Source organism: Arachis stenosperma, chromosome 4 (genome assembly GCF_014773155.1).
Source record: "Arachis stenosperma cultivar V10309 chromosome 4, arast.V10309.gnm1.PFL2, whole genome shotgun sequence".
NCBI lineage: Eukaryota > Viridiplantae > Streptophyta > Magnoliopsida > Fabales > Fabaceae > Arachis > Arachis stenosperma.
In genome coordinates, this window is record NC_080380.1 from 339,099 (window position 1) to 365,137 (window position 26,039).

A 26,039-nucleotide genomic window follows, 5' to 3' on the forward strand; every position below is an offset into this window, starting at 1 on the left:
ACTCAAATCACTCCCAACTTTAGTAACCTTAAACTGGAGCAAACATAAAGTTCATCCACAGTTAGTTCCACTAAAAAATTCATTGTGCGTTGAGAACTAAGCATGGCAAAATACTTATTATGGAGAAAAATCCTTCATAAACTAGAATTTTCTACAAACCTTAAAAATCAAGCCAATGCCTAAATTACAATAATCTAAAGGATCATTAAAGACAAAATTGTCCAAGCAATGCCTAAATCTATTATTTTGCCAAACATCTAAATTACAAACAACTAGTATTTTGCCAAACATTAAAAACCTCTATATATAACCACAAAGGCAAAATTGTCCAAGCAATGCCTAAATCTATTATACATGCTACATGGTGCTATACTTTAGCAAAAACTGTTTGAGCAAACTTAATATAGTAGAGAACACCCAAGGAAAAAATCAACCAACTAGCTGGAAAAATTTGAATCAGAGATAGATTCATGACTCCAGTGATCTATCTCTCTTTAGGTCCATCTGCAAAAACACACATTTACAGTACTCTCCTCTTCCACTTGTGCAGCTGGCAGGGAAAAAGAGGGCTATTGGCTAGTAGCACCCTTAGAATCATCAACACCAGGTTTACCATTGCCCCTCTCTGGATTCAGTTCGCTGTTAGATTTAAGTCCATAAACATGACCCATTTTCACACGCTTTGTCTCCAAATATCTCCTGTTTTCCTTTGTAATAAGTGCTACCAAAGGAATCCTTCCAGAAATTGTCAAACCATAACCTTTGAGCCCAACATATTTTGCTGGATTGTTTGTCATCAGCTTCATTGAACGAACACCCAAGTCCCTCAGTATCTGTGCACCAATTCCATACTCTCTTGAGTCAACAGGCAATCCCAACTCTTCATTGGCTTCTACGGTGTCCCGTCCATCATCCTGCAGGTTATAAGCGCGAAGCTTATGACCCAATCCAATCCCCCTTCCCTCGTGTCCACGAAGATAGACCAATACACCTCTACCAGCAGCTTCTATCTGCTGCATTGCAATAGCAAGCTGGCTTCCACAGTCACATCTTGCAGATCCAAATATATCTCCCGTAAGACACTCTGAGTGTACTCTCACGAGAACATCTTGTCCATCTCCAACTTCACCCTTAACCATTGCAATATGCTCCACGCCATCTATAAGTGATCTATAACAGCAAGCATTAAATGGTCCCCACATTGTTGGTATAACAGCAGCACCAGCACGTTCTACTAGTTTATCTCTCTTCCTTCTATATCTAATCAAGTCAGCAATAGATACAATTTTCAAATTTGTGCGCTCTGCAAACTGGCGAAGCTTAGGCAATCGTGCCATGGAACCATCCTCATCAACAATTTCACATAGGACTGCTACTGGATTCAAACCAGCAAGCATGGCAAGATCAACTGAAGCTTCTGTGTGTCCTGCTCTCTTCAACACACCACCTTCCCTGTATTTTAGTGGAAAAATATGGCCTGGGCGATTGAAATCACTTGGTTTAGAATCTCTAGATGAAAGGGCCAAGACTGTTGTTGCTCGATCACGAGCTGACACCCCTGTTGTGGTACCATGTTTAGCATCCACGGTCACCGTGAACGCTGTGCGCAGTTTTTCATCATTGTCCCTGCTGTTTACCATGAGTGGAAGATCCAGTCTCTCGAGATCTTCCTCTTTCATGCTAATGCAGACTATGCCAGTTCCATGCTTAACAATAAAAGCCATGGCCTCAGGTGTCACTAACTCTGCTGCCATGATTAAATCTCCTTCATTTTCTCTGTCTTCGTCATCTACAACAACTACCATCTGAAGCACTAGTGAGAGCGAATAACCTAAAGTTAAACTAAATTGAATGGGCAGAGGGAGAGAGAAATAGGAACCTTTCCGTTGCGAATGTCTTGAATGGCCTCCGGGATGGAAGCAAAACCTTGCGTAGGAGTGTCAAAATCAAATTCATCATCTTCGTCAGAAAACCGATTGATTCTCATAACTGATTCAACCTTTTTGGCAGCATCAGAGCCTAGCGAATTAGAATGCAGTTCTCCCCTTACAGCTTCAATTCTAGAGACAGCAGAGTGAGTAGAGGAGAATTTAGAGGAGTGTCGGAGAAACACAAAATCGGACGCATGTCCATTTGTACGGCGCAATCCATTGAACAATTTGACGCCTTGGGATGCAGAAGCACTTGGGCGGAAAAGAGGTGGTGCGGAGGAATACGATGAGATATTGATAGAAGAAGAAATAGAAGAAGCCATGGAAGTACTAGGTTTTGAATGAGAGGGATTGGGTTTGGGAGAAATACGATGCATTTCACATATATGTACTTAATGCTATTTATGATAACATACATGATTTATATTTAATGTCTTATGATAAATTGGACTAAAACTCTAAATTAATATAATATAATATAACTTTTTTTCTTAAATCCAAATATAATATAAAATATAATGTCCCGTACACGAACATAAACAATAGTAATAAGGGAGTGTTAGGGGAATAATGATTATTTTGAACAACATGAATAATCACTAATCAAATAATATAAGTTATTAAATTTATTTTTTTAATCTTATTAATTCACATTATTTACATATTGTTAAAGAATGATATTAGTTATGTATACTTTTTCATAGTAATAATATAAGTTGTTGATATTAGTTATCTTACTTTTGGAAGTTACTCTAGAGTAAGAACATCATCATCTCTAACAAAAGCTATAACAACTTACTCGCCTTTGTGATTTTGAAGTTATGAGTGCAAATGATTGTTTTATTTTTCATATTCCGAAAAATCATCTTTACCTTGTCTCATTACCACGTAATAGACACGCTAAAGACTTTTTCAAACTGCAACCTCTAAACTCCCTACAATCTCTCACCATCAATACCTTCCTCTAATTTTATGAACATTCCAAACAATGAATCAACTATATTGTCACATTTTGACTTGTTCGAATTTCCCCCCTTTTTTTATTTTTTATTATTATTTTCCAACTAGTCTTTCTTTCTTTTTTTTTTTGCCGAACAAGAATTATCCTTTGAATTCACCATTTTGCCACTCCCAAACTATATCCTTATTTCCCCTCTTTTTCTCTTTTCTTCTTCCTTTTCATATTTATTATATCTTATTTTGTCTCCCCCTTCCTCCCTCCCTTCCTCCATGGGCAATTGTTGCTCCCAAGGCAACGCCGCAGATGCCCCGGAGGCCGACAATGCGGCCACCGCAACCAAGGGAGACTCAAACCAACAACAAACCACAGACAATGGAGGCACCGACAACAATAATAATAATAATAACAACAATGAAAGCCCATCCACAAGCCCTCCGGCCAGCAAGCCTCCACCACCCTCAACTACATCTCCTCCATCAACAACAAAACCCACAAAGCCCGGGCCTATCGGGCCCGTGCTGGGGAGGCCAATGGAGGACATAAAAGCGTCATATAGTCTGGGTAAGGAGCTAGGTAGAGGCATGTTTGGGGTAACATATTTATGCACCCACAAGGCAACAGGAAAACAATTTGCATGCAAAACAATTGCGAAGAGGAAGCTAGTGAATAAGGAGGATATAGAGGACGTTAGAAGGGAGGTGCAGATCTTGTACCACCTGTCAGGGCAGCCTAACATCGTAGAGCTGAAAGGTGCCTATGAGGACAAACAATCTGTTCATTTAGTGATGGAATTGTGTGCGGGTGGTGAACTCTTTGATCGTATCATTGCCAAGGGACACTATACGGAGCGTGCCGCTGCTACCTTGTTAAGAACCATTATGGAGATTGTCCACACTTTTCACTCTCTTGGTGTCATTCATAGAGATCTCAAGCCTGAGAATTTCCTCTTGTTGAGCAAGGACGAAGATGCTCCCCTTAAAGCCACGGATTTTGGTTTATCCGTTTTTTACAAGCAAGGTTTTCTTATTATTATTTTATCCTTTTCTCAATATACACTCTTTAATGCAACTTCGTATAAAGGCATAGGTGGATGCTCGAATGAAGATTTTATAATTTTTTTTGTATAAAGATATTTTATTTTGATTATTGGATAATAAATTTTAGGTCTTAATTTTCATGTGCTATAGAAATGTTATTTTTATTTAAAGTGTAACAAAACAAATAAATTATACTTTTTAAACTAAGATCATCATGAGAAAATATTTTTGACATCTTCATTGAAATAGTTGCCTTATGAAAAAAACAACTACCCTAATGGATGGAGATATCAAAAATATCTTTTCATGATGATCTTAGTTTAAAAAGTGTAACTTATTTGTTTTGCCACACTTTAAACAAAGATAACATTTTTATAGCATATGAAAATTAATTCCTAAAATCTATTATTCAATGATAAAAATAAGATAAAAACTCAGGTGCAGTCGACTTCACGTGAAGTTGATACCTGAGAGCCGTTAGATGATTTGACTGATTTGACTAAATTTTCATCTAACGGCGTTGAGGTATTAACTTCACGTGAAGTTTATTTCACTTGAATTTTCATCTAAAAATAAAATATTTTTATATAAAAACAATTATAAAATTTTCGTTCGAATATCTACCTATGAAAAATATTAGATAATTAACACTTTGTTCTTTGTATTTGCTTTATATTTGAGCAAACACTAAGTCATTATAATAAAACTCGTAAACTTAATATAAAATATATTAATTCATCTTTTCTAAAATGTTCCATTTTGATTTTAAGTCAAAATAACCATTTTGACAAAAATATATTAACAATGGACAAAATTACGAAAATGTTGGTTACAAGGAAATTAAATACTAGGAAGATAACATCATGTTTACTTTATTGGGTATAATTTTAATAGCCAGAAAGTGTTTGATTTTTGTAGGAGATGTTTTCAAAGACATTGTTGGTAGTGCATACTACATTGCACCTGAAGTATTGAAAAGGAAATATGGTCCAGAGGTTGATATATGGAGTGTTGGTGTTATGCTATACATTCTTTTATGTGGAGTTCCTCCATTTTGGGCAGGTTTTCATTTTCATTACAATCACTTTATAATGAATTTCAAACCATATAAATCCAGTGGTAGTGATGCTAATTACTTGAAATAAAAATGTGCCAGAATCTGAACATGGCATATTCAATGCCATCCTAAGAGGTCACGTTGACTTTTCAAGCGATCCATGGCCTTCAATTTCACCATCAGCAAAAGATCTTGTACGAAAAATGTTGAATTCAGATCCTAAACAAAGGCTTACAGCTTATGAAGTTTTGAGTAAGTATAGCTTCAAATTCATAGATGATTCATTATTAGTTGCCATGTTTTGATAATTAAACAATTTGAATTTGTTATTTTCAAAATAGATCATCCTTGGGTTAAGGAAGATGGAGAAGCACCAGATAAGCCTATTGATAATGCTGTGCTAAGTAGGCTCAAACAATTCAAAGCAATGAATGAATTCAAGAAAGTTGCTTTAAGGGTACTCTACTATATATTTTCTAATTTATAATTAATGTTTTTCTATTCACACATTAAAAGATATAATAATCATCAATACCATAACAATTATTCAAGAAATATTAATGACACTTTTTAATAAGTGATGCTAGTCAAATATATATATTATTTCTACAGATAGAGTACATGCTAAAATAAAAAATGTTTGATAACAAAAAAGATTTAACTAAAATCATATAGAACATACTTTATTTAATATTTATTTATTGTCACGACAATAAATAAATACTAAATAAAATAAGTTTTTATTATTTTTTTTCTTCTTAGCATTACCACTAAAAAATGTGGGAGCCACTCACATCAAGATACCTAAAACATCTTTTTTTAAAAATATTTTTTTAGTAATTAAAATTTAACATTTGTAATTGATTAAATTGGATTATTTTTATCAAAATTAGACCAGACAAATCGATTTAGCTAAAAAATTAGTAAACTAAGTTTTGAACTGATCTAAATTAATATTTTTTTTATAAAAATGACTACAATACCCCTATTATAGAAAATGACTAAAATACTTCTATTATATATATTTTGAGAACTCTAAATTCTAATCTTTTTTTCTCTCTATGCTGTCATAGGGTTAGGATTTAAGATTTTTAAAATTTATATATATATATATATAATAAGAGTATTTTAGTCAATTTTTATAATAAGAGTATTGCAGTTAGTTTCTATAAAAAAAGAATATTAATTTAGATTGGTTCAAGATTTGGTTTATCAATTTTTCAGTCAAATTGATTTCTTTGGTCTAATTTTAATAAAAATAACACAGTTTAATCGATTATATATATTAAATTTTAAAAATTAGAAAACGTCTTTAAAAAAAGAGCGTCTTTATTTAAGTGACTCCCAAAAAGTATATGTATTAAGCATGATGACACTAAAACTATCCAAAAATGAATAGGTTATTGCAGGATGTTTATCAGAAGAAGAAATTATGGGGTTAAAGGAAATGTTTAAGGGAATGGACACTGATAATAGTGGAACCATTACAATTGAAGAACTTAAGCAGGGGCTTGCAAAGCAAGGGACAAAGCTATCAGAACAAGAAGTTCAACAATTACTGGATGCAGTAAGTTGTTTTATCTTTTCCCTTTTAAAATAAACATATTTTAGAAGAGAATCAATATGATTGTTTTTGCTTTTTCTTTATTCAAAAAAATTGCAGGCAGATGCTGATGGAAATGGTACCATAGACTATGATGAATTCATCACAGCAACAGTGCACATGAACAGAATGAACAGAGAAGAACATCTTTATAAAGCCTTCCAATACTTTGATAAAGATAATAGCGGGTAATTATCAAATATATTATTGACCCCATCTTAATTTCTGGTACATATTTTATTACCTTCTAAAAATTAATTCCTAATCTCATTTTTATACCATATAAAAAAGGTTTATCACCACTGAAGAATTAGAGCAAGCTCTCCATGAATATAACATCCACGATGGAAGAGACATCAATGAAATCGTTCAAGAAGTTGATGTAGATAACGTATGTGATATATTTATTTAATTATCTATTTTCTTATAGTTTTTATTAAAGTTTCTCTCTCGAATATACGTAAAATCGATACGCGTATACTAAAATCAGCCACCAGTAATACAAATATACATCAAAAAATAAATTAAAGAGTGAATACCTACCCACCCAACCCCTGACAATTACCTCAAAAGAACAACGAGACCCAAAAAAAAAACACACCCAACCTGCCCCTGACTGATTAGCTCCTGTGCCAAAAAAATAACATTGATTTTTTTGGCACAGGGGCCTTGTCCTTTTGAAGTAATTGTCACTTTGTCAAGGGCCGGGTTGAGTTTTTTTTAAGGGTCTCGTTGTCTTTTGTGTTAATTGTCAAGAACTGTTTAAGATTTTTTTTAAATTAAATCACACATGTATTTAGTGTATGAATAACATTTTTGATGTAAAATATGGGAAGTAATATTAAGGAAGACATGTTGTTTGTGCAGGATGGTCGTATTAACTATGAAGAGTTTGTGGCAATGATGAGAAAAGGACAAGCTGAAGCTCATACAAAAAAGAGACGTGAATCACTTAATTTGCATCAATAGAGGGGGATATACGAGATCAAACTTGAAAAACAATTCATGATCTGTTTTCAGCCCTGCATGTTTCTTCATTGATGGGTGAAAGATCATGGACAAGATTACGTCGTAGGCTTTTGTTGTTTGGGAGAGGATATAGGTGAGAGAACTGGTCTAAGGTGGAAACAATTATAAGAGAAAAAAAAAGGGGGGGAGAAAAAAAAACTAACCTTTGATAAATGTGAGCATATGCTAGGTTTGCCTTTTTCTTTTCCTTTGGTGTGAAAATTGTAACAAGTTATGTACACACATTGTTGTTCACTTAGGAATTGAAAAATGGATGGTTGGATATGTATATTACACTAACTTATGATGATAATGTGAACTAGACATATGCTTTATGTAACACCCTCATTAACATAGCACTATGCTATGTCAAAACACTATATTAGCAAAGGGCACTATTACGTTAACTTCCATTATGAATCCTATCAATATATAACTAGCATTATATTATCTCTTATTAATTAAGAGTTTGTCCTAGTGTTTGAGTTGATTAACTTTGTTAATATTTTAATGTCATCATTAAATACATACAAATGAGTGAAATGACAGCATACAAGGTAATACATATTAATGAAAAATGCTATTTGTATATCATTTTCAGTCATTAATTTCAGCTACTATATAAAAATATTGTAGAAAGATACGAATACGGATACAGAGATAATACAAAAGTAGTGCTAGAGAGCCAATGGCCTAAGTGTATAATATGTATAATGTGCTAAATCTAATATCAGGATAAATAAACATCTCATGTCATAAAACCACTCATCCCAAAAACTTAAACAACTCCTGACCTTTCGGATCTAAAACTCTACTATCATATCATGAAACCACTCATCTCAAAAGCGTAACCTGATAGGACAATGTAACACTAATGATTATATCTCTAATACTTCCTAAACCTCGTATTGTACGCTTAAACCATTGGCTCCCTATACTTTCCCATACAAAGGGGATTCTCTTCTTCGATCGCGATTTCAGCCACTCTAAGAGCTTCTTCATTGCACCACTGTTCTCCTCTTCTTGGATCGCGATTTCTTTTCTTTTCGGCAGAGGGGTTCCACTGCATGCACCTTACTCATCGCTTTCTTCTCTTTTTCGCGCTTCCCTCTCCTCTGCTTCAACTACGCACTTCACAAAAACTCTTCTTAGCGCCGTTTAATTTCGGTTCTTGTTATCTTAGGATTTTGATTATATTTTAAGAAAAATTGCTGCTTATTAATTTATCTACAAACTCGAATGATGAGGTTTGTATTTATTTATTTCGTATGTTAATTTTTTATTCCTGATTTAATTTCAAATTTTTTATTATCTATTTTTTATTCTTAATTTGATTTTAAACTTTTAATTATCCATATTTTAAGTTATTCCAAACATATTAGAAAGGTCAATTGCTCTGAGTGAGAGCAGATTCTAATTCTTTTAAGGTGCATTTCTTCATATCCATACTTGTAGTATAATTTTTGCTATGCTTTTAAAAATTTTGAAAACATCATTGTATTTCACCACATTTAGTTGTTACTACACTGCATTTTTCTTAGTTGAAGTTCTGAATTCCCGTTTTAATTCATAGAATTCTAAATTATTTGAAGTAGCAATATCTTTTTGTTGGGCTGGATTGATAGGATAAATGACTTGCTGGATCGTGTTAAAAAGATTTTTAAGGAGTTGGATGAGTTTCTTAAAGGAGTAATTGAAGAGCACGAAGAAGATCATAATAATGGAAAAAAGGGGAGGACATAGTTGGCGTGTTGCTTGAGCTGAACAAGCAGGGTAACTTGTCCATAGATATCACCAATGATCATATCAAAGCTATTTCCATGGTAAGTGACTCATTCTTTATAACAAAAATTTTAAGATGAGTGAATAAGAATGTTAATATTATTACTTGTCATTCAATGATAATTGCTGAACATGCTTGTAGCAGCATCAGATACAATTGCAGCCACAACAACTTGGATAATGGCAACATTATTGATAATGAATTCAACTATATGGCTTTGGATCTTTATTGAACTTAATGCAATAAAGTCACTAATTAAAAGAACAATAATTTCATTTTTTTAATAGATTTGTTACGTGTTGCAATAAAACTTTTACATTTTTTTTCTTTTGTAATAGTTTTAATTTTAATTTTACATGTGATTAGTACTTTTCTACTCAACATTTTGAGTTATCTGAAATTCTGAGTTATTATTGGTTCATTCATAAAAAATGAAAATAGCAAATTTTTCATTCATAGTATATAATAAACTTGAGTATAATCAAATTCATTCGACATGATAATCAAACTCAGCACATAACACGATATTATAAAAATATTATTATCTTCTATCAAAATCATTGGAACGTATCCTTCTAACGAATTTTCAAATATGTAAATTTTTTTTGTTTAGTTTGATGCTATATCAGATAATCAAACTAGTTCCAAATCATCTTACAAAATCTAGTTATAATCAAATACGTCCAAAGTAATAATCAAATTTGAAAATGCAAATCAAATTTTAAACTCATGTTACAATTAGATTATAATCAATAATATTAACATATTCTTCGACTTCCTTCAAATTGATTTTGGAAAGGCATACTTGTTCGATGATTCAATGGTACTTTAATACAATGACAGTATTGATCCACAACCTCTAAATTTATCATTTCGGCATTTATAAAATATTTTTTTTTACTTGAATAGAACTCACAAAAATCAAACACATAGATGAAAAAAATATTCAAAAAAACATAATCACTGGATACCTATCTAAAAATTCAATTATGATCAAATATCAAGACCTAAATCAAAATTTAAATTCATGTTAATTAAGCACATAAAAAAGTGGAGATTATAACTATTAGAAATGTCATGTAGCATGTAGGTGCATTAGTATGCATTTTGAATCTTGTAGCGACAATTGTTGAACCCGTGTACTTCTTTTTTTTTAAATTATAGACACATTCACCCACTCACACGAAAGACTTTATAACCACAACACAACTATTGCCGGGATTCAAACATAGTGTGGTTATCTAGGAGGCAACTCAACTAACTTTGGATCATGAGTCTTAGTCAGTTGAAACCGTATCATGTCATTAAGATTTTAAGATGTTGAGCTATTCAATTTGACCTCGAAAACGAATTTAGTGGGCTGATTGGCTCATGTCAATACAAATTGAGTTAAATTTTAATTCGGCCCTGAAATTTGGTCTGATATTCAGAATGATTTCTACAATTTCGTCGATCCCAATTAGAATTTTTAAATTTGTAATTGTGGCTCCGGCTTATTCTTACAATCATCTCCGTCACTAGAATGCTGGTCTTGAGCAATTACATAATACAAGAGACACTATTTAAACGACGACGTATGGCCAAACCTTTTGAAAATTACGTTGTTTCAGTTTTATGTCGGTTAAAACTCTCTTCCTACTAGGACGAAACGACATGGTTTCTAAAGAATTTGGAGGCGAAATCAATACGTCGTCGTTTAAGTAGTGTCTATTGTGTCGTGTAATTGTCTCAGATCAGCATTCCGGTGACGGAGATGATCGCAGAGACAAGTTAGAGTCACAATTACAAATTTAAGAGTTCTAATTGGGGCCGACGAAATTGTGGAAATTATTTTGAGTATCAGATCAAATTTCATGGCCAAATTGAATTTTGACTTGATAAAAAAATGATAATGATTACACATGATAAAATATGTAAGTCGTATAATCATATTTATTTTTTTATTGATGTAATATTACATAATTAAATGTATATATAAAATTATTTTATATTAAAAATACATTAAAATTAAATTCATAAAATAATAATGATAGAGTACGTAAAACAAAAAAGTTGGATAAATAATAATTAGTTAATTAGAATTTAGTAAAATTATTCCATCTTTCGTCCGAATTTAAAAGTAGCAACAAAAGTCGGTATATGAAAAGCCATTTGAATAGATTCATAAGTTACTTTTTTTTTTAATTTATGAAAAGATATAATATTAATGTCTAGTACAATTTTTAAAATTAAATTGTAATTTTTTAAAAAGTTATTCTAGTATTTATGAAAAAGTTAAAAAAATAATTTCTTTTATAATAAAAAAATTTTAATCACTCTTTTCTTAAAATAAATATTTTTAAAATTAAAAAATTAAATACAAAATAATTTATTTTTAAATTACTTTTAATATAAATATTTATTATTTACATTATTTTTTTAAAAAGAATTTAATTAAACTATTTATCCAAACTGAGTCATATATCCAACTCTTCTTTCCCACCATAATTTAAACATAAACAAAAAATATTCTCTTTGTTTACACAAAAATCAGTTATAAACTATAATCAAATATTTTGTATAAATTTATATATATTATTTTATATTTTTAATATTTATTTTTATTCTAACATAACATATTTATATTAATAACTAATTTTACTGTAAAATTAACATAATTGATCATTGATTTTAATATATTCAAAACACAATAGATTAAAAAATAGTCAATACATAGTTAAGGGGTTGCTGATACTTATAACTAATCCTCCACAAAATTTTATTATTTTATATTTTATTGTTTAATTTAATTGAAAGTTGACAAAAAACTTAGATGTGTCTCCATATTTATACCTAGTTTATTATTATTTAATTATTTATATAATGTGTAAAATAAATTATTTATTTGATTTAATATAAATAAAAAAATATATATTTAAAATAAAATATTATTAATTTTTTAAATATAATATATTTATATTATTTAAAATAATTATTTAAATATTAAAAATAATAAATATCTGATATTCTATTAAATTAAAGATTCATATATTTTTATTTATATAGATATTTTATTAATTCTCTGTCCTCCTTACTTCTTAGTAAAAAAATGAAGCTTCATGTGTGTTTGTCGTATCTTGAGGAGCCACGTGTAGCGTGGGTCCACGTCAACGTGCCGGCAAGGAAGAATCCATGTCAGCAATTAAGCATCATTCATCAAACATTCATACGATACGCTCCACAACAGGCACGCTTCCAGTTTCTCTCTCTAAAAGTAATCAGTAATCATCATTCATCACATCTCTCTCTTCTCTCTCTAAATCGGGTTCGGTGCTGCACGTTTACATTCATAACATCCCTAATTCACCGAATTCCGATCGGTCTTCCGAGACCGGCAACAACTTTCCTCTTTCAATTTCCCAATTCTAAGGAAACACTCTGTCTTCAATTTTCTCGAGAAAATTATTTAGGGTTACGCAGGCACGCGCGCGCGCAATCCTCTAGAGAGAGAGAGAGAGAGAAATTCAATAATATAGAATGAGCTTTCAGGATATCGAGGCCGGCCGGCCGTTCGCTTCCCGCCGAGGCCATATCAACGGCAAGCAAGATCCCACGCAGGCGGTGGCTGCCGGAATTTTCCAGATCAACACCGCGGTCTCCACCTTCCAGAGGCTTGTCAACACCCTAGGAACCCCCAAAGACACCCCCGAGCTCCGGGAGAAGCTGTGAGATCACGTTCCCCTCTTTCTCCCTCTTATGTGCCTTGACTGTTTTGGTTTGAATTTTTTGTGGTTGTGGTTTGTTTTTTGATTGGATTTGTGTTTTGTATGATGCTTTTGAGATAACAATTGGATCGAGGTTTGCGTTTCTTACGGCGTTATTGACGTTGCAGGCACAAGACAAGGCTGCACATTGGACAATTGGTGAAGGACACGTCAGCGAAGCTTAAACAAGCTAGTGAAATTGATCACCAATCTAATATCAATGTAAGATTTTATCTCAATTGCATGTGCAGAGAAGGTTAATTGTTATGATCCATGGAATTGTTATCATGAGTCTCTCCGGAAATTGTGTTTTTTGTTTCCCAGATTGTTTTGGGGGATGGTTTCACTGCGATTCGTCTTTGAATGAATGTTTTTGCTGGACATGTTGGAGATAGTTTTAGTTATAATTATATGTTAAATGTATTGGTTGATATGACCCTGAGTTCTCTTACATTGACCAGAATAAAATAAGAGAGGCATTTAATGTCTTTATTGTGTGTGTGTTTGCAGGCAAACAAGAAGATAGCAGATGCTAAACTCGCGAAAGATTTTCAGGCCGTGTTGAAAGAATTTCAGAAGGCACAGCGACTTGCGGCAGAGAGGGAAACAGCTTACACCCCATTTGTTCCACAAGCAGCTCCATCCAGGTTACCAGTCAACCATTAGTGGAATCTTACAGCGGAAGACTCTGTTTATTTGTGTGGCTTAATGCTTATGTTGATACGATTTTATATATTGAACTCATTCTTGAAGAAGAATATGTTACTATTGGTGATCAATTTTGCTTGTCTACTGGCTGCCATCGATGCACATAACACTTATTATTTGGGCTTTTCTTTTTTGCAGCTATACACCTAATGAAGCAGATGCTAATTCTGGTAAGACTCCAGAACAGCGTGCCCTTCTTGTGGAATCCAGAAGGTAAATTTTTGTATATTACATGAAACTAAAATACAATTGATAGTGAAAAGCACATTCTTTTTTTCCTTTTTTCTTCTGGTGCTGCGGAGGAATTTACATTATAAATGACAAGACTATGTGCGAATTTGATGAAAATCTGTAGACTTTAACATGAATAATGTATATCAGATTACTTCTTAAATGTAACCTATTTGTCATCGGAAATTATGCTATAATCACGTTGATGCTAAAATGCATCTTTTTTCTTTGTTATTTTCCTCTTCCTATCCCTGACCTCTCTCTCTGTGCAAAGAGTTGATGAATCACTGGCAGGTTTCTACTACAAGTTGTAAAATTTGTTGAAAAACTTTTTTGGTGATTTAGTGTTAATAGAAGGCTGCTCCTTTCAAAATGAGTTAATATACATATTAGTTAAAGAAAGTCTGCTAATGCTTTCATCCCCTAAGTAAAAATATGTTGTAAGAATTTAATTATTTCGAAATTCTAATCTGTAATTAATTGAAACACTCTGCGTTTTAATGATACATATAATGAATGCCCAAGCTACCAAATGGAAATACTAACTTGTTATAACATGTTTGATTTTAGGGTTGAAGGTATTAGCAAATTCTTTTAGGTTGTGTTTGGAAGGGAAACAGAAACTGAGAGACTAAGACTAAATTAAGTCTTTGTATTGTGTTTGATGTAAAATATGCTGGACTTAGTTATGTCTAAGTATCATGTTTGATTTAAGATAAATATGAAGATTGAGGGGTAGATTCGAAATTTGAAAAGTTTGAGAGTATTTTTTGAAAGAAATATTAAAGTTTCAGTCTTCAGTGCCAGAAATTTAATCTTCTTTGTCTCCAGTTTCTAAAGGTATTGAATGGACTAAAATTTTGTGACCCAATATTGGAATTTTAGTTTTAGTCTTTGACCATCAAATACAATACTGAGTCTCAGTCTCCCAGTTTCAGTTCCAGTCTCTAGAAACAAACACTACCTTAGGAACTAATATTGAATTCCAATTTTCTCATGGACCAAAATGGTATTTTGACATTTTTAGATTTGACATGATGTGATATTTAGTATCTCGGCTATTGCATTATCTTGCTGCAGGCAGGAGGTCTTGTTTTTAGATAATGAGATTGCCTTCAATGAGGCTATCATTGAAGAAAGAGAGCAAGGCATTCAAGAAATTCAGCAGCAAATTGGTGAAGTAAATGAAATTTTTAAAGATCTTGCTGTGCTTGTGCATGAACAGGGAGCTATGATTGGTAACTTTCACTTCTATTCTAATTGAGTACATCTGTCTTAATCCCAAGTTTTTTATTTGTCCAGAACTTCTCATGTGATCTGATGCCAAGAATTTATATTTTTTTAGATGATATTGGGTCCAACATTGAGCATTCCCATGCAGCAACTGCACAAGCAAGATCGCAACTTGCTAAAGCTTCAAAGACTCAAAGATCAAATTCTTCTTTGGTAATATACATTGTGTAATATTTGCTTTAAGATTTCACCTCTCACGTTAGTTTTAGATGTTGGATTTCCTCAATAAATTTATATGGCCGTGGAGTTCATATTATATAATTTTAGTGATGAAAGATCTTGGCTTTTACAATTGTCATTATACATGGGCTTTGGTTGCATGGTTGGTTTAGTTTGCATAATGCACTACTTTCTGCTGTCCATAATACGTTCCCCCCCCCCCCCCCCTTCTCTTTCTTTTTCCTTTTTTATTTTCTTTTCCTCCTATAAACCTTCATGCATATGTCTTAGGTAATCTCATACTTTGTTTTGATCTTTCTTTTACAGACATGCTTGCTTTTGGTGATATTTGGAATTGTGCTTCTAATCGTCATCGTTGTTCTGGCTGCTTAGTCAAAGATTATCAGTTCTGTTAACGATCAATGATATAAACTGAGCCATTGAAGTGCAGCTAGGATCTTCCATGCTGATGATCTCTCTGAGGTGATTTCCCCTGATCTTGTCAATGACTGGGATTTCTCTCGTCTGGTTTCAGTTCATAATTTGACACAAGTACATCGTGATTTTGTCTTTGGGGTTTGTGTTGTTGTCTGTGTTGGTTTTAGTGGTTTTATGGATGCATCACAACGTACTTCTCGTCTATTTTCTCTTTTTGTTTCCTTAATAAAAGAAATATTAATTCTTTTGGGTTTTCCTTTACCTGTAAATGCAGCACCTATTGCTAAAATTTTAGCAATACCTTAATTCAGTGTAACCTTATATATTGAGTCTCTTTTCACAAATTTGGAGCTTAGATTTCTTGTGCTTGGTTTGACTGCTGTATATAAGGAAAATGGATGTATTCCTGAGAGTTTAATTGATAATTGGTGTTTATTTCTCATTAATCTTGATACTTTTGTGCATTGTTAACTGTTAAGGCAAGAAAGAAGTCATAGACAATTGCCATTTATACTTTTAGTATTTTAATTTTTTTTTTGGCAACAAAAAGTAACAAAAAAGATAAGTAATAATTAAGTATGGTATGAGGTTTACTCAATAATTCAGAGTGTGTGACATTCTCGGAACATAAAAACTAAAATGCTCGAATTGCAATTACCTTCGAGGTTTGCTATTGTACAAGCGGTTCATAGACGGCTATGAAAATTATGTGAATAGTCTTTTGTTATACCCAACATTGAAACTAACTTTAGATAACCAATAAGAACTAGTTAAATGGGTTTAAGTTAATGTGTTTTTTAAGCAAGCATTAAAAAGTAATTAAGCTAATTTGTAAGTTTAGGTGGATTGCTAGACAATTCGTCGTTCTGGTCATCTTATAGACTTACAGTATAAACAAGTTTGAGAATTAAACAATTGAAGTCTAGTCCAAATAATAATAATAAAAGTATATTTTTTGTCTTCTAAAATTATTGAAAAATTTCAAAAGTATTTTTAATGTTTGATTGTTTTAACTTTATCCTTATCGTTTCAAACAGTGGTAATTTTCAATTTGGTTTTTAGATTTCTGTATGTGAATCAAAATAGTTTTTATTTGCTAACTTCTCTAAATGATCAAGTTGGCCTTTGAAATTAAATTTTGTAATTTTTTGTTAAGTTTTTATTTCAATTATCGTTAATACCATCTTGGTATGTATTTAAGTGTTGACTTGACATATGAGACATGAACACCACAAGTTTATGTTCAGAATGGTGTTCTAATTTGGTGATTTAGCTCATTTCAATATAGAAGAAGCAAAAAGCTTGTTCTTGTGAAATTCTACTTATACATAAGCATGCATGTCTCGTATAATAACTTATTTACTTTGAGACCAGCATATAATAGCTTAGTAGTTAGCACAAGGAGTAAGTATTGTTTTGGTCCCTAATGTTTAGGGTCAGAATCGAAACCGTCTTTAACGTAAATTTTTATTTAGAATCGTCCTTAAACGTCCAGTATAGGTTGATTGGATGTGTGAAGTATTATATGAATCCAGTATAGATTGCTCCCATTTGGTAGTGTTTCTAGTAGTTAGAAAATGTTGTATCATACTTTCAAAGTCCCTAGTTTTGGAGAATCAATGGTTATTGACAATTTGGCTGTTCCAAGACTTGTATTTTAGAGTAGTAATGTCTTGAATTAATATTTCTGTTTTGAATAAGGCTTGTTCAAACAGTTTTATTATTGAGAAAAGGTTCAACTACATTTTGTGTTTGTTTAACCTTTGCAAGGAAATAAAAATTTGCTGATACCCCTTATGTTTTCTTTCTTTTTCTATATATAATAAGATGATAATTATACTTTGCTAAAGATGTAACACCTAGCTTTCAATAAGTTTATTTTAAAAATTGTTCACTTGAATTAAACTTTAAACTCACAAATTTCATTTTACAGTGATGTTTATGTTGAGATCTGAAGAAAATGTCTAGGGCAAACTGAATTTCCTATGAATATGGAACAGGTATTTTCAAGTATGTCATGCATCAGAATCCGCTAGGTGGATAGCTTCAAATTCACCATCCAGTGTAAAATGAAGAAGAAAATAAAAAAAGATAAGACTCTATAAACAAAACTCTCCTAATTAAATCATAAAAAAATGCTATTTGGACACCAAATATAAAAGTTATGCCAATTAATGTTTACCCTATTTTTCTCGATTGCCTTATTTGATTAGGATTTCTTTAATGAAAGACAATTGGTATTTGATTCTTAAGCCGACTTTGTTATCTTTTATTGAAATAATGTAGAAGCATATTTGGTTCGGAAACAATCCATTATTTATTATTTAACTAAATAGAAATAGGAAATTACCAAACAAGAAAATCATCATATCCATGATACTTAGGGATTTCCAAACAAAAAAATAAAATCAAATTCACAATCTTTATTTTGTAGCTCCTCACTGGAGAAAGAAAAAAAAAGTCCTTATTTTTTTTTTTGGATAAACTTTTAAAAAATGCATCCAATAGATTTAAATAAAAAAGTAAAATATAAAAAATATAAAAAATACTTCAAAAAGATAGTATTTATTTGAAAAACAAATAAAAAATATACACATTAAATATTTTCATCCTTAAATTTTGATTTTATATTAATTTTTTTATTTTATTTCTAGTGAATGATTGAAAATCTTAAAATATATATATATATAAACAAGTCTAGAGATCAAATTGTTTTTTTTTATTTTGGCATACTTTCTAAATGATTATGCAAATATTGCTAAAAAAGTTGAATCAAATGCATATTATTTGCCACTCATAAATACAACTATGCTACGTGTAAAAATAATCAACTATTAAATCAATTACTCAGATAATAAAATACATATTGAAATACAAAATATACATTAAAAATTAATTAAATAATACATATATTTATACATAAATACATAATAACTAATTTTTAATGTATAAATAATATTTTTGTAAATATTTTTTTAGCCATCCTCTTAGGGAAGCTGCGATGGTAGATGCTGACCTAATAGCGGTTACCATGCTACAGTTACAATTTGGGCCTTCTCTGCTAACAGCAACAGGCACTTGTGGATCATTCCCCACTTTTGATAAGGGTTCTGAATCTGATATTATGTCAAAACTAAAACCCCATTGTGAGCTTTATCCAAGTTTCTCCATATCCAATGAGTCCACTTGGTAGCACCATTCTGCTTGCTTCTCTGATTTGACCATCTTGCCTTGTCCTTAGATGATCAAACCTTCGGCTATGTCTTTTCCTGTTAGGATTTGGATCCTCTAAAGTTTGAATTTCACTTTAAAGAGTAAGGTGTGATCTCTCACCATTGATTTCATAGGTGGAACTAAAAATAAATATGAAAGAAATTATTCAAAGGTAGAAGATCACACTTTACTCTCTAAAGTGAAATTCAAACTTTAGAGGATCCAAATCATTCCTATTAAATGTTACTTCAAAATAAGTACACAATATATTTGAAAGAAAAATAGAAAACAAGCGGGGCTAGCCCATCCACGAAAGTACAAGAGGAAGAACTTAACAAAAGACTAAAACACAACACAGATGCATGGTACTCATGTCATGCTTGCCCTTATTTACTTACTTTTATTCTTTTTAATTTTTTTTTGAACATCCGTAATTGAATAATTATGCACCTCCTTGACTTTGACTAATATTCAACCTGCTTATTATGCCTCTTAACAACCTATTTTACATGTCAAGTGTGTTGGCAATCTTATTTATGAATATGAACAGAAAACTACCCCCATCTTTGGTGTGATTACAACTTCCATTCAGCTGCATTTGCGTGACAGGTATAGCCTTTTCCCCAAGTGAATTCATCCTCCTGATCTATCATAAATGTAATATTTGCTACATCACAATAAGACTCAAATGAAGTAAATAAAATAAAGTATATAAAAAATCCACATCATTTTGTTTTTCGGCAAAAAATATTACGGCAATGCCAATGAGATCCCATTTGACTTACGAAATGTGATTCTCTTGAACGGCCACGTCTACCTTGGATCACGGCACTGGACACTAGATATTCAGCCTTCTTAGTCTGCAACACAAATAGCTATCAAGGATGATAATGATGAAATTATAATTAAATGAATCAATAATACTTTTATTATTGCTTCAGTACCATATTACTGTTATTTCTGTAACTATAATTATATATCTCAACATTGCATATTGACCAGGAATCAGAGACTATCTAAACCCAAATATAGATTTGGCCCAGTTAGAATGAGAGAAGGTCAACAAATTTGGTAATCCATCAGTTAAGGCGCTATTGTGCAAATGCAAAAGCTAGTAAGTTGGCCAATGGCTTATGTATGTCATGCACAAACAATAACCAAATGCTGTAGTTAGATATGTGATATTTCATTCTTGCAAAATATTTCTTCTGTACCAAAATGAATCTCAGATGGTAGTTGAAATGATAGTCAAAGAATACATATTACATTTGTGAGCAAGTGGGGAAATTAGATGTATCAGTACAATAATGATAAATAACCACAAAATAAAATGGATCTAGAATAGAGATACAGCTATTGGGAAACACAGACATAATTATCATTGTACTATTTTAAATGGGTTACACCAAATAGCAGTTAGCAGGCAAGTTTATTAAACTGGCATTAATATTCGGGATGTCAACTACAAGTAGAATTATGTCAAAACACATACCGGCTGGATATCATAGTAATCTTTGTACAGCCTCCTAACTTTCATGTGTTGTGCCAGTATTCAGATCAAATCGACAGATCCTAATTAATTTATCATCCGGAAAAATACCCTTTCTCATCATTTCGTGATATAGGATACGTGCCCGATCTGTCAATCCATGCATACGATACCAAGCAATCAGCACAGTGTAAGTTACAACATCGGGTTTAACTTCATCTTTGTTCATTTTATTCATTTTATCAAACAGCGAGAAGGCCGAATCTATTCGGTTTGACTTGCAACATCCATCAATCAAACAAGTATATGTAATTACATTTGGCCAACAGCCCTCCCTTGACATTTCCTCAAATATTGTCCAGGCCTTATTCAGTTCTCCAGCATCACAAAAGCCAGCTATTAAAGATGTATATGTAATCACATCCAGACACAAACCTCTTTCTTTCATTTTTTTAAAAATGCCATAAGCTCTATCAATTTGACCACTACGGCTAAATATGTTAATAAGAATTGTGTATGTGATGTTGTTGAAAGCAATCCCTACCTTTACCATTCTTGTGAATAACATCACAGACTTTTTAAAATTCAACTGTTTGAAAAAGCCTGATATAAGGGTACTATAATTAACAACTCCGGGAACTGTATTCCTTTTGAGCATTCTTGGCAAGAGCTCCAATGCCCTTTCTGGATAACTTTCTTTGCAAAGCCTGTACATTATTGCATTATATGAATGTGAGTTCAGGGTAATACCATGATCTGATAATTCCTCCAACAGTTTTAATGCTTCTTCCAAGCGTCCATCCCTACAATATCCATTAAGAACATAATTGCAAGTGATGGTATCTGGCGAGATACCATCTCGAAGCATGATATTAAAAGCTTCAAATGCCTTATCATAGTGTCCCAGTTTGTAGAATCCTCTAATTAGAAAGCGGAAACCAAAAGTAGTACGAACCAACTTATTTATAATCATCTCCTGCAAAAGCTTGGTGGCTGAATTCTTATCACCATCCATACAAAATCCATCTATTAAAGTTTCATACACAGTTTGATCATATTCACAACCAGAAGCACCAATTCCATTGAAAACATCTCTTGCATGTTCCATCAGCCCATGCTTGCAAAGACCATGAATGAGGGAAGTGTAGATAACAACAGATGGTTTTATTTGGTAGCGTTCCATTTCCTTCATCAAGTCGAGACTTTTCTCTACATCGCCTTCCTTGCAGAGTGCATCAATTAAAATGCTGTAGCTATAAGCATCAGGCACTACTCCAGAGATCTTCATTTTTTCTAGAACCTCAAAAGCTTTCTGAACTGCACCTCTTGTACAAAAACCACGAATTATAGCATTAAAACAATGGCTATTGAGAGGCTTGTTTCTATACAACAAATTGCAAATTAACTTGCAGGCAACATCAAGAGAACCAACTTTACAAAGTCCATGAATATAAGATCTATATGTCACAACAGTTGGCCTTTGCCCACTACTATATATTTTTCCTAAAATCTCGGTAGCCCGTCTAATATTTACATCCCATCCAGGACCACCTCTACAATAAAAGTTCATCATAATTGTATAGGTGTAGATATTTGGTGATGGACCAGAGTCTTTCAATTCTTCAAAAAATCGCCTCACAAAATCCACTCTATTTGCTTCAACCAAACATTTCAGCAAGAAATTGCAAGACATTATATCACTTTCAAGCCCAACATGCTTAGCATTCACAAACACATTGAAAGCATTTTCAAGCATAGAATTTGATGCAAATACTTTCATGAGCACATCAAACACGATAGCTGATCTTTCCAAATGGTGGGGTGAATCTAGCAAAGCTGAAAACAATTCAAATGCGTCGTACTCAGACTCATTGCAGCACTCAACAATATCCCTAAGCAAAGTAAACACCTCCAAACGCATCCCCGCCAGAGCAAATATGTGAATGATAATCCTAAAACAGTTGATTGAATGAGAAAACCCATGGCTCTCAACCCAACTCCCAAACCTTTTTTCCCTCGCAACCCTAAAATTCAAGGACTTAAACACCTTACCCACTAAAGGAAACAATTCGCTCCCTGTTGTGGGAACACGGGGAACTGACTGGGTTACCCCAAAATTCACCACAGCATTGGGCTCAAATTTTGGACTTTCATTAAACACTTGGTCTTCCAACATCAATGCCCCGGATGCAGAATTATACAACCTCGATAAACATCGCTGTCCGGGGTGCAGTTTGCTTCGGAGAAAAATACATCCATTTAAACATGTTAACGACATCAACATACACCCATCAGAACCCAACTCTCGCCACCAAGGAAATACAGAACAGCCCGGAACAAGAAAATAAAATAATAACAAGCACAGACTAATGGAGATATGAATTCAAACGAACCTTGAAGGGTTCACATCGAGGTATTGGAGTAGAATCAGGGGAAATGATAGAAGAACTCTCCAAGCATGCGGGCACAAGGGTTTATCAACAGAGTTGTGAAGTTGAAGCGTATAAGTGAGAGCACGTATGTTGTAGAAGTGGTTGCTGAGAACGGAGATTTTAACACGAAGGCTTTTGCGGCCACAGTTGGAGAAGAAGAACTGTGTGAGAGTATTGTGGAGTTGGAACTGCTCTAACAAAACTCATAGTCATGTTCAAATTTCAAACCACAAGCAGTTAAACAGTGAAACATATTGGTGGCAAAACAACATTCAACATAATAACATAGACATTAAATCTCCAACATAAATATTAAATAAAACGAAAAAGAAAAGTTTCCAACAAAACAACATAACAAATCTTGGTCAACGATCATAGCTTGGTTTAAAATGGGCGAACTCCATATCCCATGCTCACTCGTACAGGGCACAAAGAATAAATAAACTACAAAACAGGGCACTCACTCCTAATTCAATCATTCAGACCAACTTTACCCTCATTCTTACATGCATAAACTAAAAACAGCATGTGGAGCCCTTTCGTTCATTTTACATTTCACCTAAACTCTTAAATATCAAGCAACACATTCAGGTAAAAAGTGCTGCCTGCTTTGGAAAATGACCTTATATATGCATGGTTGTTGATGGGATTAGCAAACTCAATCATCATCAATAATTAAAAGCATAGTTATCAAAACGAACTGGGAATCAACCCGATCACACAACTGGGTCAACTAGTGAATTATTGGTTGAACTGGTTGACTCAGTCACAACTAAATATAAATATAAAATTACAAAAAGAAAGCTTAAAATTAAAAATTCAAAAGCATGTCTTCACATACACATTAATAACAATCAAGTATAAAAATTCTGAGGAAAAAAAAACAGAAATATAAATCAATAAATTAATGATTAACAAACTCGAAAAAACTAAATTCAACTAATTATACCAAATCAATACTGCCTATGTAAGAATCAAATCTATTCTTAGGGCAACAAATTCAGCTCATTGATAATTTTCAACAACAAAAAAATTAACTCCAAAGATGATTTACAGCCAAAAAAAATTGGCTAAGTGATCATTTGAGCAAGTCAGCAACAAATTCAACTCTGATGATTTTCATCAACAACAAAATATTAGCTCTTTCAGCAACAAATTCAACAAATCCTAGTTCAGTCACGATTTACAGCAACATTTAGATCAGCAACAAGCAAATTAATTGATTAGCAATTCAGCGACATTGAAAAATACAGGGAGACGGGGAAATCAGGAAAAGAGAGAAGAGGGTAAGCGATGATGCAGGGACTCACCAACGTTCCACGGTCCACGGCGACTCGGCGAGCAACGACGACCCCAAGGAAGGCGACGAAGCAAGCGACAACCCCACGAGTTGCTTCTGCCGCCGGCGAAGAGGAGCCCAGGGAAGGCCGCTAGACGTTGAGACGCCGGCGACGAGACAGATGAACGACGATATGCCAACAGTGAGACTGAGTGGCAGAATCGAGCAGAGACAACAACGGGCGCTGCAGTGCAGGCAGCAACAACCACGGACGACGAGCAGCAACAAATACGCACAGCTCGGGTAGCTTCAGAGCTAGGGTGGGTAGCTTCAGAGCTAGGGTGGTGTGGCGCTTGTGAGAGTGAGAGAGAATTAGAGTGGGGGTGAGGGTAGGTAACTTCAGAACTAGGGTTTTTCTTTTCTGTTATGCTTTTTTCAATACTAAACTATTATTTGTACAAACTACAAAGAAAATTTTAAACGTCAATATAACTATATATTAAAAACAAGAGATTAAACTAAAAAAGAATTTATATATTATTGAGTGTTTTGTGAAAAGTATAATGTACAAGAGGTATATATAACTGTTTATAAGATCAAAGTCCATAAGAGCATAGAATCCTATAATTAATATAAAGATACGCTATATAAATACAAATGATACTAATTTATCTAGTTTGATTCTAATTATTCTCTTTAACATCCCCCTCAAACTCAAGTGGGAGTTAACGATACCATCTTGAGTTTGGATAACAGAGTCCGAAAACGAGTCGGGTGATGAGCCTTGATAAAGATATCAGCAGTCTGGTCCAGTGTACCAACACCAATGAGATACGTTGCCGAACAAAGTGGCAATCAATCTCAATGTGTTTGGTGCGTTCATAAAACATGTCATTGTGGGCAATATGAATAGTATTGCGATTGTCGCAGAAAACATCAGTTGGGGATGACTGAGGAGCACCCAAGTCTTCAAGAAGCCAACGAATTGAGATAACTTCAGCAGTCAACGAGAGCACGGTATTCAGCTTCTGTGCTTGATTGAGCAGTGAATGTTTGCTTCTTAGCTCGTCAAGAAATGAGAAAGTTGCTAAGAAACAAACAATAACTAGTAGTGGAACGACGATTAGTGGGATCACCAGCCCAATCAGCATCTGAGTACGCCTAAAGAGATAAAGATGAATGGGCAGAAAAATGAAGTCCATGGAATAGGATGCCTTTGACGTAGCGAAGAATGTGAAGAACTGCCGCATAGTGAGTAGTACGAGGAGCCGACAAGAACTGGTTAAGAACATGAACCAGATAGGCGATGTCCAGTCGGGTGACAGTTAAGTAGACGAGTCTTCCAACTAGCTGTCGATAAAGAGTAGGATTGTCCAAAATAGTGTCATCCAAAGGAGTAAACCAAACATTAGGCTCAAGAGGAGTAGACTCAATGCGACTATCAGTAAGTCAGGCTCGAGCAAGAATATTTGAAGCATATTTAGCTTGAGAGAGATAAATGCCATCATCGGTGGATATGACCTCTAGACCAAGAAAGTAGCTGAGAAAACTAAGATCTTTCATCTTAAAAGTACGATGAAGGGACGCCTTGAGATCAGAGATACCATCAACATCATCACCAGTAATGATCATGTCATCGACATACAAAAGTAGAAGGACAACTCCACGTTCACT

The 26,039-nt window shown here is 33.2% G+C and overlaps 3 protein-coding genes across 3 annotated transcripts; 2 read left to right on the forward strand and 1 right to left on the reverse strand.

Moving 5' to 3' along the window:
- Window positions 1–133: 133 nt before the first annotated feature.
- Window positions 134–2,309, reverse strand: LOC130972939 (bifunctional riboflavin biosynthesis protein RIBA 1, chloroplastic-like). Its single transcript, XM_057897286.1, has 2 exons — window positions 1,880–2,309; window positions 134–1,805 (listed from the first exon to the last, which is right to left on the reverse strand). The coding sequence occupies exons 1-2, from the start codon at window positions 2,306–2,308 to the stop codon at window positions 570–572; spliced, it is 1,665 nt and encodes a 554-aa protein (XP_057753269.1). The 5' UTR covers window position 2,309; the 3' UTR covers window positions 134–569.
- Window positions 2,310–3,161: 852 nt separating this feature from the next.
- Window positions 3,162–7,771, forward strand: LOC130976165 (calcium-dependent protein kinase 17-like). The gene is made up of 8 exons (XM_057900940.1): window positions 3,162–3,909; window positions 4,848–4,991; window positions 5,086–5,238; window positions 5,328–5,443; window positions 6,386–6,553; window positions 6,650–6,777; window positions 6,881–6,980; window positions 7,457–7,771. Exons 1-8 carry the CDS (start codon window positions 3,162–3,164, stop codon window positions 7,556–7,558), a joined length of 1,659 nt encoding a protein of 552 aa, XP_057756923.1. The 3' UTR covers window positions 7,559–7,771.
- Window positions 7,772–12,600: 4,829 nt separating this feature from the next.
- On the forward strand, window positions 12,601–16,404 carry LOC130976032 (syntaxin-22-like). The gene is made up of 7 exons (XM_057900771.1): window positions 12,601–13,084; window positions 13,252–13,345; window positions 13,634–13,770; window positions 13,970–14,044; window positions 15,143–15,300; window positions 15,408–15,508; window positions 15,842–16,404. The coding sequence occupies exons 1-7, from the start codon at window positions 12,897–12,899 to the stop codon at window positions 15,905–15,907; spliced, it is 819 nt and encodes a 272-aa protein (XP_057756754.1). The 5' UTR covers window positions 12,601–12,896; the 3' UTR covers window positions 15,908–16,404.
- Window positions 16,405–26,039: the final 9,635 nt, after the last annotated feature.